Raw genomic sequence first — 14,105 nt, 5'->3', positions numbered from 1 at the left:
AACAGCAAGGCATTACAATACATGCAACCTGTTTCTGCAGAATAAGTAGCCCTAATCAAATCACTTTTTAAGCCAGCTAGGGCATTTTCACACAAAACACAATGCTATATATGATATAAGATACAAAATATAACAATTCAATGAAGATTCTATCAAACACATCACATTACACTTTCATTTTATGGTCATATCATAATTGTTTCATCCAAATGAATATTTTCATAGACGTCACATTTATTATAATTGTTTCACTCATATGAATATTTTCATAGACCTATGCTGACTTTGGTTTACCAGTACGCCAAACAAATTCACTAAATATCTTGCCGATCAAATACAATCCAAATGTCAACAATCCTGATGCTATCAAAAAGATGAAGACACCAACGTTGGACATTTTCTCCATAAATGGGTACACCCAAAAATGTGCATGGTGAGCGATCCAGAGCAACCAACCGATGTAGACACCACTGAAGAACATTAAACCAATTAGAGCGAATAACTTTCTTGGGTATATGTGCTGGATGGTAAACGCTTGAATGAAACAAACTACTATTGGTAGTGTGTGGTAACCATGGTTCATCCAGAACGGATACAGTTTGTCTTCTTCTGGTTTACGCATGAATGTTGGGTTGACTGTGTAGAGTATCCAAAACATCGAACATACAAACATTGACAATGGAAAAACGATTACAGTGAAAGTATAATCACGAATGCTCTTCCATATATCGTTGTCCCTTTCCTTCGAGTAGACAAGGAAGTCAAAGATTGCGGCGATGTTGTTGTAGAAAAGGCCGAATAAAAAGCTCCAAAAAGTCAAGAATTTAAACCTCCCTGCATAGATTAGATGAGTCGGCAAGTTCATGTAGGCATAGTCACATGTTACAACGGCAAGATACAACATAAAACAGCCATAATGTAGCCAGAAAGATTGAGGAATCGAAGCCATTTTTATAATCCTATAAACAATCTTATTATGCAATAGATCAACTCGTATAAATTATTCAACAAATATTCGCGTCATATGTCAAAGTTCGATCATAAATCGTCGATGAAAAATGTAAACACGATAATTTAAAACTGTGGTTTAGAGCAATTAGAATGATTTCATGTTTCAATTGCTACAAAGATGTTTTGTAATATGTAATTTGTAACTTTCTAAAGTTTTGATACAGTTGTGTTCGTATTATCACTATTTTTATCCTACACAACACTTGTACAATTTTTCAAGCGCCTAAAGTTTCATTTGGCTTGTGAAAGAACGTTTCTAAAATATTTCACAATGCATATGCAGTAATTCATTTAAAAAGCGCTACATAATGCTTTAAACTCTGGCGCATAACGCGTGAAAACAGCCCTTAGTAGTTGGTTTAATAGGCCATGACTGGAAAAATTCGCTGAAGAATTTTCCCGCCTAGAAATCTCCACCAATCAGGTGCGTTGATGCACAAATATAAGCCAATCATATTTAAGCGGATTGCTTTTTCAAAAGGAGACGCTGCCTACAAATCTTCCCGTTTGGATGAACTGTTCACATTCAAACTGCCATTACTCTTTTTATTTCTCACCTTGTTGCCTTTTCCCCCTATTTTATTCTCTGGCTTACCATCATCCTTACTATCTCTTGTCCTCATCCTCTTACCAAGTTTTTCTTTCCTTTTTGTTTTATTTGTCAGTTTTCCTCTTTTTCTCTTGCTTTTCATGGCCATACCAAGAGCTTTCAAACAACCTATGAAATAACTCAACTCAATATATTGACCTATATTCATCACCTGTATACTGGCTACTTCAGTGCAACACATCATCTACAATAAACATAAAAACACCTTTGTCTAAGTCCTTCTCTGATAAGATCCTATCTCTGCATAACCAGTTGTAGAGATTGCTGTCTTGGTGTTTGTAATACCATTCACTAATATCTTCCTCATATTCTTCTACCATATTTTCACACTGTAAGAAAACAAGTACTATAAACATTTCTTCCTTCAATTTAAGTTAGTTGACAAACATCTTAAATGCACCTGGGTTTTCAGCTTGACCACTTCAGCATCTGGTGCATTCCACATTTCATCAGGAAAGCCAAGATTAACCTTCACTCCACGGTCCCTGAGCGCATTTAAAGTCTTAAATGTTGCACTCTCATCTAAAAAGATTACAGCAGCACCTTTAATGCGTTTTTTAGAAGGAAGTCAAGATTTCACAACTCAGTCATTTTTACACCCATACCTGGTGAATATCTTTCATGATCTTTCTTATCTTTGTGAACTTTGTACTTTCTAAAATTCTCACAAACATTTTCAAGTGCTTCTATAAGCCGCAATTCTCTAAAATAATAAAGTTAAAAGTATACTGGCTGTAAGATACCATGCTTTAGTTGGACGCGTTGTACCATCATAAGTGTTGCTATATTCAACTTACGAGTTCTTGTATATTATCGTCTTTCTATGTTTCTCGGTTTGCAAGTCATGTCCTAGTTTGAGCACATCTTTTGAATTTGATGCTGAAAGCTCATTCAAGAATACATCAACGGTATGCTTACAAACTGTAAAAAGATAAAAAGATCAGGTCAAATTCAGCTCTAATACATAACTAATAGAGGTATATTTTGGGTGCATTATTTGCATAATCACCATGGCAAAGAGTTGGAAATTTTTGTATCGAGTCTTCCCCAATAGATTCATAACCACCAATGCTTAAAACAGTAAGATACACGAGCAACTTCATCTTCGACTTTGAGGATCAACATTGTCAAAAATAATTTTCTGGGGGGGTTTAAATTACAGTAAACAACAAAATGTAAACAATAATTAAAACTGTGCTTCCACGTTGTTTATTTTATTAAATTATTTATTTTATAAAAGTGGATATTTGCAAAAAAAATATAAAATATAAAAATATATAAAACAATATAAGTTCACGCGTCCGATAATTTAGTAACATTAATTTATTTGAAATAAATTTATTTGAAATATTTTTTAATTTTTTAGACTCGACTTCCTCATTTTACAAAATTTCATTTTAAAAAATATTTCATAATATCAGATTATGGAAGCATCGCTACTTACCAGACTCTTCTTCATTGCGCAATTTCCAATATGGCTTCCAAAACAGTGTTTTTGGAGCGGACATTCTATGGTTGTTTACGGTTACCTGGTTAGTAAAAAATACCCGAAAATTTTACGATGCTGTCATAAATCGACTTATCGAGTTCTTGTCTATTTCACAGGGCTGTTACGTTCCCAGTTTTCTTTAAATTTCGTCCGCAATGCGTCGAAGAAATCAGGTGGAAGCACCAAGAGTCAGGGAAAGCGACAAAACCCGAAACATTTGGGAGCAAAACGAGGGGAAGGTAAAGTTACTGGAGCATGAAATCAAGGATAATGAAGACAAATAAAAGAGCAGTTCCGTGTGAAAATTAGGAATCCTCAGTTACAATTAGGAATCCTCAGTTAGAATTAGGAATTCTCAGTGACAATTAGGAATGCAATTATTCTATTAAAAAACCTAATTAGCCAATTACTCACCTTATTTAAACTGTCATCTTGACGGTATCTTTTCTTAAATAGGTGAACATGTCATCCCTGGAACGATATTGTACCGTCAAAGAGGTTACCGATTTCATCCTGGTGAAAATGTACGTATACCCGTGTGAAAACGTCCATATTGATTTAATATCATGTTAATTGTGTATATTTTCTCTTCCAAGGTTGGTGTAGGTCGGGATCACACGCTGTATGCATTGGTGGAAGGCAAGGTGAAGTACACAAGAGAATTACTCGAGCCATATCCCTGGGCTTTGGGAAAATCTGGTCCTTACCACGAACGAAAGTTCATCCATGTTATTGGAAAACCTTTTGTACCTAAATATGTCTTAGTCAATAAACAAGACTTTGTAATTAAATAAATAAAAATGATGAAACCAACACTTATTTCATCGTGTATAATTTCAACAGACTTTACATCCACTTTATTTGTGTTCCATCTATTCACTTTATTTGTGTTCAGGAAATTCACGATTTACAATCTTGCTGTTACCTGCTTCGAATGCGTAATTAAGAACGATATTTTATGTACAATTTCTATGGATTGTTTTGTCGTTTTTCGACAAATCACGAACCTATTACCATTGCTGAAGAATCATTCGTCTACAGACTTCAGTGGCGAAGCCAGCCTGACGATTTAGTCATGCTATTCAAATTTTATGTTATTATCATTATTCATTTCTTTAAAAATTCATTGAAAATGCATGACTAAATTGTCAGGCTGGCTACGCCACTGTTCCTCCCTTGAAAACGTTTCCTTCTTAACAATAGCGAGGTTTAGATTATTGAGTGTGATCACCATTTTATGGCTGTATTGACTCTCTAATCCCTTTTTTTGAAGCCTTGGCATCCATCTTTCATCGGAAGCACCTAGATTTTCAGCCTATAGGATAATTCTGTTCTCTTTCGCAAGATCCTCATAAAGACCACTGAAGTTACCCTTCGATTTCCGATTTTCCAAAAACTGCCGTCACAACTAACCATTTAAATTATTTGCCTCTCATGAAAGCCAAGCCAAGGAGTTCTTGATTTGTAAAAAAATCTTTTCTGATTTCCCAAAAGGGATTAAAATATTTCATGCCTTCCAGTAAAGCACTTCTCACCTTGGTTTCCATCAATCTGGCTTTGGCGAGAACGTCCGCATTTGCTTTAGTTCAATTTGTCCATCGACAACTTCTTCCTGAGTTTTAGATCGTCTTGAACGCGCTTTTTCTTTTACAAATTTTGTCGCAGACATGGTTAACTTGACGACGCGTTTCTCAAAGGTTTCACGCATCAGAACGTCGGCTAACTTTTCTCGCGACGCTTTTAGATCTTTCATTAAGACGGCGACAAGAACGTTGAGGAGGACGAAGTGTGTTGCCAAAACAAACGTCGTGAAATACAACGGAGCCGTGTATTTACTGAAGCAACAGTTTTTCTTGCAAGTCGCCGATGAGTCGCATGATGGACGCAACGTGTCCTGAAGCATAAGCAATCGTTAGTAGCACCTAAACTAATCTAACTTTATTTATACTGGATAGCTATATCAGTTCTAAACTGTTCTTCCTAGAGGTCCAGTAAGTATCATCTCTTTTTGATCCAGTGTTACTACAGGAGGAAACCTAAACTAAACTAACTTTATTTATACTGGATAGCTCTATCAGTTCTAAACTGTTCTTCCTAGAGGTCCAGTAAGGATCATCTCTTAGAAGTTAATGAAATCGGAGGTGGATATTTAGATGTCTTACTCACCATGAAAATAGTGTTCCAATTGTCTCCAGTCGCGACACGAAACAGCGTCAACATGGCGGTTGGAAAATTACGAAAATGAGCATGTGTATCAATGCCCTGGCAATGGTAGCCGTTTGAGCATTCTGGAACACATAAAGAATCGTAATTTTTCGAGAAAGGGAAGATGTGTGAGGGGGAGGATATGACATAAATATGAGGGGGGGAATAATAATTTTAGAAGCGGATTGTAAATTAGAAGTTATAGTTTACCTATCGAGCCGAATAATTGAATGCCAAGTGAGGAATATATGAAAAAGAGGAGGAAAAGCACGATACCGAGGTTAGCAACCTTTAAGAAACAGAATATGGGATTGTTAAAATACGACTTGTATTCGGAATCTTAGATTATAAAATGACCTCTCTCGACTATTTTACATACCTGAGGAAGCGATTTTATGACAGTATCTAGCAAAGATCGCACGCCTTTGGCTACCTTGAACAGCTTTAGCACTATAGAAGTATACAAAACAATAAAGTTTGGAATCCATGAAGCAAATTAAGAGATTAAAACTAGGCGCCGGTTTTACAAAAGCTGGATAGCGCTATCCACCGGATAGTGTTTTTTTTTCAATCGCTTTAATTGCCCGTTGTTCGGTATAACTTTGACTAAGTCTTAGTATTTCTAAATTGAGGATCCTTTTTAACAATTGTTGGTTCCAAAGCAGAAATTTGATTGCTTTTTTAACATTTCAACAACGGTTGGAAAAAGTCCCTATCCGGTGGGTAAGCGCTATCCGGCCTTCGACTTCGTACAGCCTGCTCCAGGTGCTCCAGGGATATTTGGGTAAAACATTTCTGTTTGTACCTCTGATGATTCTCAAAACACGAAGACTGCGTAGAACGATGGGTTTCACGTTGATTTTCAGAGCTTTGTTCATCAAATCCATGATAATACCAACAACGGAGAAGATAACGATGAGAAAATCCAGAATATTCCATCTGCCATGGAAAAAAAAGATAAAGAATTGTCTTGAAGTTCACTTCTTAGAGTTCGTCTCTACAATTGAACTCTGACAATGTGAATATTTAGTTAAAATGACTATAGTGCTCAGTCTTTCTGGATTTTAATAATCTTCGTACCTGTCATTGAAATAGCATTTCCACCCAACGGCAGTGACTTTAATAAACGCTTCTATTATAAAAATTAAAGTACAGACGTAGTTGTTTACGTCCAATAAAAGTTTGTATTTTTCGGACATTTTGTAATGTTCCAGTGACATCAGGATGACGTTGACGCAGATGACGACAGCGATGGCTAGGTCCCAGTACTTGTTGTGACAAAGACGGAAGCAGCGACCACGAAATGAAGACGGTTTCAGACCACCTAAATCGTCTAGTTGCAAAATGGTTACATTGTAAATATGTCAGACTGTTAATACTGTATGGTTTGACTCTTAGGGGGGGGGGGCTATTTGACTCTTAGGGGGAGGGGGCTATTATGGATAGCTATTATGGATAACTATGTCAATTTTGTTTTTAAAAACACTTTCTCTTCGTCGGACAGATGAAACCAAGGAATAGATTTGAAAGTTCTGGTTTTCAGGATAGAACTAACGGAGGAGATCTGAGAGAACTTCAACGCTTTCAGCAAACGATTATCTGCTGGAAATTAAGGTCAAGACACTGGACTTCTCAGAGAAAACGTGATCAATTTCGCATATAGAGCATATCTGAGAGAGCGTGCAAATATACATGCATAAACCGCGGTAGTAATCAATTCACCACTTTGCTTACCATATCTCGTCTTATCTACAATCTTCAAGGAATCGTCTGTCTTTTGCGACTTGATTCTTCTATCTGCCCTTTCCTGCTTCTCTTGACAGAGTTGATAATTATTGACAACGATACCTACGACCATGTTCAACACCAGAAATCCAACGACCATTAAGAAGCCCATAAAATACAAAACTTTCCATGGATTGTGGTTTTCCCTCGGCTAAAATGCGAGCAAAAATAAAAAGTGTAGTTCTTAGGACCTAAATTATTGAGTTTGTTTTGCCTCCCTAAAGCCGGTCTATGGTGGCTAAATTATTAAATAAATTGATCTAGAAAATGTAAGCACATAGCTCCTAGCAACTGTCTTATGATTGTACGATTCGCTACCGTCTTTTAAAATGAATAGAAATTCAGATTTATTTCCCATCAACGGTTCTCGTTTCCTCATATTCTAGACTGAATCAATAGTATTTAATAATAGACCTTTTTCACAATGACGTCAAACGTGGAAGTCTGATGTTACACGAAGTTTGATTGGCTCGATAGTTTTGTGCATGGAGCCAATCAAATTTCGTGTAACATCAGACTTTCCGCGTTTGACGTCATTATAAGAAAGGTCTATTGCATGTATCTAAAACTCACCTGCTTATCAACCCCGACGGCATCTACCCCATAATGCATCACAGTCACCCACCCATCTCTGGTTGCCAAGACGAACAACGTGACCAGCGCCTAAAAAGCGCAACACTTCATGTAAACGAATGGATAACTAAGGCATGGTGACAATATATACCCGACCGTATCCTATGTGACAAGGACCTTGCTAACTATCCAGAATGGTCATACCTGAGCCAGATTATCAAAATTATAAGGACGATTTGTCCAGTTTCCATTTGGCATTTGCGTACATTCGTGTTTTGTATCCACGAAAGGATGGCTTTCGCAATGGTGAAAGGTCCCTTTGAATAACTGGAGATAAACCAGAAATGCATTATTTTAACAATTCACTAAATTTGATTTTGTGAATTGTGAATTTTGTGATTCACTCGTTTGATTTTTTTTAAAAATAACTAACCTGAACTCCGAGAATTCCAAACACAACAAAAAAGATGCCAGCGATGAGAACGGTGTTCCCAATCGGTTTTAGAGACCGCAGCAGAGCTCCAACAACCAGCTTCAATCCAGGTGCTCGCCGAATCATCCTGAAAGATATACATACTGCATCAAAACAAATGACACGTGAAGGCTGGTAAACTATCCAGTTAAAAATTGCTCTCATACCTCAACGGGCGCAGTGTTCTAAGCGCTCGCAGTACTTTGACTGAGCCGAGTATCCCAGGGCTGGTGCTGTGAAACGATGACGTGATCACGTGTAACCAGGAGACGAGAACGATTATGAAATCCAAGACGTTCCAACCGAGACGCAAGTAAGTGTCCTTACCTAGCACCAGTCCTTGCGCTATCACCTACAGTGAAGAGGACTTTAATGAACTTATACTTCTCATCAATAGCATGGGAACTGCTAGTGCTGTTTTCCACTTACACGTTTTTCATACGCACGTACACGCACGTAAAAGTCTAAATCCGTATATATGTCATATTTGAAAAAGCTAGGTGAATAAATCGAAAGAACTTAGTTTTCCACATTTTTTAGTGTGAATCTCATATTCATGCATTAGTTTATTCACTCACACCAATTAAGGACCTCTGGCATAATACTTTATAGTACTTTATTTTTTATCTCATTAAACTAAGCTATGATGACCTTACCTTAATCACAACTTCAATCGTAAAAAGTATAGTGAAAACCAGGTTTGCAGTATAAATTACATCTGTATTCTACAGATAAGGAAAACAGGACACTTGTAAGATAACGATGACTCGAAGCATTAGGTATTTAAAACGTTGCAAAAATTACCTGTTTTACATCCATAGGGTAATCGAAGACCATGAAACAACAGCTAACCACGATTAGGAACAGCACAAAATTATCAAACATTTTACTGTTTGAGATTCTCTTCATGAGCTGACGAAATAAGTTATCTTCAGAAAATATGAATAATGATTTTGACGAACTTTTATCAACATGTTTCTAAAAGGATAGAAATCATTATAAATCATTAGCATCATTATGAAAATTGATTACCATAGATCATCACCATCATTATAAATAATGATCATCATCAATAATCAAACAACATCATGATCATACAAAATATTCAACCTGATCATTATCAATATTATCGCCATCAATTTTATCATAAGCAATGATTAAATTATCACCATAATCATCAATGATTATCATCATGGATAATCAATCATCGCCACCATCATCATAATCAACGATCAAACATCATCATCATAAATTATCATCGTGATCAATATCGATCATCATAACATCTAACCTTTTGATGTTTCTCAATACTTGATGTCTCATCGTATTTAATGTCTCCGTCTACATCTGTGATAACAATCTTTGGCTTAGATCGAGCAGAAGAGAGTGTTTCTTCATCAGAAAATCCTCCATTATTGCAAGCCGAATTGTGGTCCGGTTTCGTTTGATGAAAAATGGAAGAACTTTCCTTCGTCGGGGAAAATCCTTTCTCCTCATCGTTGTAACTTGTGGAAAAGGCTTTGTTGTTAAAATGATAGGACATGATTGGATTTTTTGTTGGTCCTCGGACAAACGTTTCGTCTTTTGGTGCTGAGGAAAATGCTCTCATAAAAAAGTTGGACGATTTTCGAGGAGTGTCGAGGCTGGATTTTGAATCAATATTATAAGGTTTCCCCATAACACCGCGCATGGCTGATGCACAGTAGTTTAAGGGATTCTTCACTGTGTTCTCGGTAAATGTATGTTCATCACGAGGGCTCTCATCGTCTGGTATATCGCTGAAATCATCTTTCTCTGGTTCAGGAGTAGTTGGCTGTTCCTTCGCCTGTTTTATTAAGGCAAGCCAGTCTGTTGTTGGCTTGGGTGCAACTGATTCTGTTGTTTCTGGGGCTTTGCGGTCTTCTGACTCGTCAAAAAGCTAAATAAACGAAATAAAAAAGGATGAGTTTGAAAAACTGTTTGTCTTGCACAAGACTTTAAGGGAAAACGATTGTAACTGACGCAGCTATGAACTATAGATTGGTTTAAAACCTTTAGTTGACATGCTTACCAGAGGGTTGGTAAATCCTTCTACCAAAATGGCGACTAGGAGATTGAACAACACGTAATATCCAATGATAGTCAAGATGATAAAATATATTCCTGCCCAATGATTAGTTGATCTCATAGCACTCTGCATTACTAGGTTCCAATCTTCCAGTGTGAGTACCTACAAAGTACTGCGAGCTATCAAATCGAATATCACTTGGTTATGTTCACAATCACAATTGGAAACGACAGCTTATTGTAGTACACTACCTACACTGGACCACCATGTTTAAGATATCTTTCTCAGGTAGTTCAGACACAAACCACGACAGCTTATTGTAGAATACTACCTACACTAAACCGCCACGTTTGAGATATCTTTCTCATATAGTTCAGACACAAACCACGACAGCTTATTGTAGAATACTACCTACACTGAACCACCACGTTTGAGATATCTTTCTCAGATAGTTCAGACACAAACCACGACAGCTTATTGTAGAATACTACCTACACTAAACCACCACGTTTGAGATATCTTTCTCAGATAGTTCAGACACAAACCACGACAGCTTATTGTAGAATACTACCTACACTGGACCACCACGTTTGAGATATCTTTCTCAGGTAGTTCAGACACAAACCACGACAGCTTATTGTAGAATACTACCTACACTAGACCACCACGTTTGAGATATCTTTCTCAGGTAGTTCAGACACAAACCACGACAGCTTACTGTAGAATACTACCTACACTAGACCACCACGTTTGAGATATCTTTCTCAGGTAGTTCAGACACAAACCACGACAGCTTACTGTAGAATACTACCTACACTAGACCACCACGTTTGGGACAATCAATCACGACAATCTTACCTGAAATATGGTTACCATAGCAGCAGGGAAAGTATCAAAGTTACTTCGAACTGTTTCCATGGTGCAGTTTGCGTTGGGTAGACTTAATTTCCCGCCAAATAAATTCATTCCCAGGACAGCGAAGGTGAACATGAAGAGGAACAAAAGCGCGGTAAACGTGACCACACTCGTCATAGTGTGAACCATAACAATAAGCTGATGTCTGATTGGTCGAATGAGACGAAATATTCGGAGCAATCGTATGCTTCGTAGGACCGAGAGCCCGCCGCTACCTTGAAGGACGATCAACTCGATAATACTAGAGAATCAAGAATTTGTAAGTTAAGTAAGTTTTGAATTTCAGGCCTGAAGAAATGTGTCACAGAGTTGCAGTTGTCCATCGATTTTGACAACATTGAGGTATATTTTGCTGGCAACAAGAAACGTTTTGCCTGCAAACCTGAGAAGTATTTTCGAACAGTATTGTTGATACATAAAAACAAGACTGTTGAAGATATCTTTGCCGTATTTTTCTGAACGTAGATACAATTATTTAAAAAGACTTTAAGTTACCTCGCAAACACAAGGCTTACTAAACGCTAATACTGAACTTCTCCATTTTAAGGACATTTGCAAATAAAGAGATATGTAGAAGATGAAAGTCATACCTTATAATAACGATGAAACCGTCAAAAATATTAAACCATTGGCTCACATAACAGCGGATTCCTTCGCCAGCGATTTTGATGATCATCTCAATAGAAAATATCGTGATGAAAACGACATTTGAGATTTCAAGAAATTCGTACAACGACTCAGGCTATAAATATAAAGATGTACTGTCAGGAGGAACGGGGAAGATAGAGACTTGGGGAAGAATACCAAGTTAACTGTCGACTCTCAATTCTCAAGATCTCAATCGACCTCATTGTCTTGGGTGTAACATCCCCAAGCGTCCATACACCCTGTCCTATCATCCATCTCACCTGCTGGTAATGTTCAGTTGCCATGGTGACTGTATTCAGTACAATCACGACCATGATGAAATTGATGAATGTCGCGTTATTTGTGAGCCTCGCACAGATTTCTAAAAATCTTTGCCAGAGAGTCCGCTCTTGAGAAACGTAATATAAACCATGTCTTTGAATATCAAACATACTACCAAATCTATCATCCAGGCTCCCTTCTCTTCCTCTCCTTTCATTTGTTTTCTTTGAAAAAGAAGTAAAAGTTTAGAATTGATAGAACTATCCAGTATAAATAAAGTTAGTTTAGTTTAGGTTTCCTCCTGTAGTAACACTGGATCAATAAGAGATGATCCTTACTGGATCTCTAGGAAGAACAGTTTAGAACTGATAGAGCTATCCAGTATAAATAAAGTTAGTTTAGTTTAGGTTTTCTCCTGTAGTAACAAACTGGGCATCTAGGAAGAACAGAGTTTAAATAAAGTAAGTTTAGTTCTATATATTCATAAAACCTTAACAGGAGTGATCTTAACATCTTCAAGCGACGTGCTTCTTTTTCTGTATGTAGCGACTAGCGGTGGAAGTTTTAGATCCGTAGAACCTTTTGATGAAACAAGACCAGATTGTTGTAAATTTGCCACATCTAAAGTTTGTAAACTACTTCGCTTAGGTAAAGATTTGGTTTCTGGACTAGTGGCAACAAGTGTACCAACACTTGGTGTTGAGCTTTTATCCTCTTCTTTTGAGGAACGTCTTATTCGAGTATTTGAAACGCCTAAAGCATTGAAACTCGGAGTCGTTTTCTCCATTACTTTACAGGAGGAATCCGTGTCCTTCAGACTAGGAACCTCGAGTTTTTTCAAACTTGCTGTCCTGTCCTTGTTTACTTCATTCAAAGCGTTTTTAGCTTGCGAATTGAAAATCGGCGAACTTTTTTCGGTGATCTTTGGAGAGGCAGCTGGTCCAACCGGATCGAATTGTGTTTGTTTGGTGGTTGATTCTGTCGTCTGCGAATTCGGTATTTTTACAGGAACTTCTGATTCTTTGGCAGGTTTTTGTTTGGTCTGCTTTTTCAGCGAAGCGTTTGCGGTGCTTATCAATTCTGTCTTCGCAGATTTCGTCCGTTCAGTTGGGTCATCATGGACTTGACATCTTACATTCACGCGAAATGTGGCAGAAGCGGAGGCAGACGCTAATTAGAAAGAAATCAGTCAAATCAATTACCTAATTAGTACTTAATTAATCAATGAATAGATATTACCTAGACTCGAAAAAGCGGACGTTTTTGTCAGATCTTCATTGGAACACAACGACACCGCATCGGGGGGGACGCACACCTGCTCCGAGGAGACCGATTCAACCGACAAGGTAGGGGATAGCCTCCCGGAAACATGTGGGGAAGTGGGGGAGAGAAAATTCTGAGAAATCTTACAGTTTGATGTCATTTCTAGTGATATAATAGAGTCGCTGGGTTCTCGAACGGAGCTTTGGTGGGAGATATGGACGGTGGGGTTTCGAGGCAGGTCACCCCCCGGTTGGTCGTGTATTACAGGTGGGGTATGACAGACTGAACTATGATGTGAGACAACCACAGTAGGATTCCGGGGGATGTTTGCCCCTGAATCATCCTGGGGGGACTGTACCACGTGTTCATGATGGTAGTAGTGGTGAAAGTGATGATGGTGATGGACGTGTTTATCAGATCGTTTGGTAATCGTGTCGCTGAGGTTGGTTTTCACAACACTCAAAACCTTTCCCCATTTTGTCTGTTTGAACACGTTCTCTGCTTGTAGTTTCCTCTGACGATCTTCCTCCAACAGTTGCAGTTCCCGAGTCTTCGTTTCCTGGAACTGCATGGCTAAGACCACAAGGCACAGGTTGACCAAGAAGAAAGGACCGATCTAGATAAGACAGAAAATTGAGATTTCAGGGTTTGCATCCAAAAGGCAAATGTTACTCGAAGAAAGGTTTAACCATAAACGACAATAAAGAAAACGTTCTCTTGTTATTCTAATTAACCGCTCAATGTACCGTGATAATTTTGAGCTTGAAACATAGTCAAAATTCTAACAAAATAATCGCCGTTTTCCGCAAACGTAAACTAGTAACGT

The 14,105-nt window shown here is 37.8% G+C and overlaps 3 protein-coding genes across 3 annotated transcripts in view; all 3 read right to left on the bottom strand.

Moving 5' to 3' along the window:
* Positions 1-103: 103 nt before the first annotated feature.
* On the bottom strand, positions 104-1,033 carry LOC114519349 (androgen-induced gene 1 protein-like). The gene has a single exon (XM_028539471.1). The coding sequence runs from the start codon at positions 947-949 to the stop codon at positions 275-277; it is 675 nt and encodes a 224-aa protein (XP_028395272.1). The 5' UTR covers positions 950-1,033; the 3' UTR covers positions 104-274.
* Positions 1,034-1,137: 104 nt separating this feature from the next.
* Positions 1,138-3,129, bottom strand: LOC114519434 (protein canopy 4-like). The gene is made up of 6 exons (XM_028539559.1): positions 3,066-3,129; positions 2,419-2,542; positions 2,227-2,324; positions 2,022-2,143; positions 1,827-1,950; positions 1,138-1,729 (listed from the first exon to the last, which is right to left on the bottom strand). The coding sequence occupies exons 1-6, from the start codon at positions 3,127-3,129 to the stop codon at positions 1,503-1,505; spliced, it is 759 nt and encodes a 252-aa protein (XP_028395360.1). The 3' UTR covers positions 1,138-1,502.
* Positions 3,130-3,947: 818 nt separating this feature from the next.
* Positions 3,948-14,105, bottom strand: part of LOC114519433 (voltage-dependent T-type calcium channel subunit alpha-1G-like) — a 25,288-nt gene continuing 15,130 nt past the window's right edge. Inside the window, exons 12-31 of the mRNA XM_028539558.1 lie at positions 13,256-13,895; positions 12,507-13,186; positions 12,016-12,240; positions 11,698-11,849; positions 11,051-11,348; positions 10,196-10,354; positions 9,437-10,063; positions 8,950-9,123; positions 8,802-8,870; positions 8,313-8,497; positions 8,107-8,233; positions 7,878-8,000; positions 7,674-7,763; positions 7,050-7,251; positions 6,396-6,648; positions 6,121-6,254; positions 5,695-5,765; positions 5,526-5,604; positions 5,277-5,398; positions 3,948-5,004 (exon numbers count right to left, since the gene is read on the bottom strand). Coding sequence (XP_028395359.1) covers positions 4,657-5,004; positions 5,277-5,398; positions 5,526-5,604; positions 5,695-5,765; positions 6,121-6,254; positions 6,396-6,648; positions 7,050-7,251; positions 7,674-7,763; positions 7,878-8,000; positions 8,107-8,233; positions 8,313-8,497; positions 8,802-8,870; positions 8,950-9,123; positions 9,437-10,063; positions 10,196-10,354; positions 11,051-11,348; positions 11,698-11,849; positions 12,016-12,240; positions 12,507-13,186; positions 13,256-13,895 — 4,758 coding nt within the window. The 3' untranslated portion in view covers positions 3,948-4,656. The remainder of the gene's footprint in view (positions 5,005-5,276; positions 5,399-5,525; positions 5,605-5,694; positions 5,766-6,120; positions 6,255-6,395; positions 6,649-7,049; positions 7,252-7,673; positions 7,764-7,877; positions 8,001-8,106; positions 8,234-8,312; positions 8,498-8,801; positions 8,871-8,949; positions 9,124-9,436; positions 10,064-10,195; positions 10,355-11,050; positions 11,349-11,697; positions 11,850-12,015; positions 12,241-12,506; positions 13,187-13,255; positions 13,896-14,105) is intronic.

This window comes from Dendronephthya gigantea, unplaced genomic scaffold (assembly GCF_004324835.1).
Source record: "Dendronephthya gigantea isolate DGI-Jeju-01 unplaced genomic scaffold, DenGig_1.0 000013F, whole genome shotgun sequence".
Taxonomy (NCBI): Eukaryota; Metazoa; Cnidaria; class Anthozoa; order Malacalcyonacea; family Nephtheidae; genus Dendronephthya; species Dendronephthya gigantea.
The sequence above is the reverse complement of the archived record's forward strand: the minus strand, read 5'-3'. Positions and strand labels throughout refer to the sequence as shown.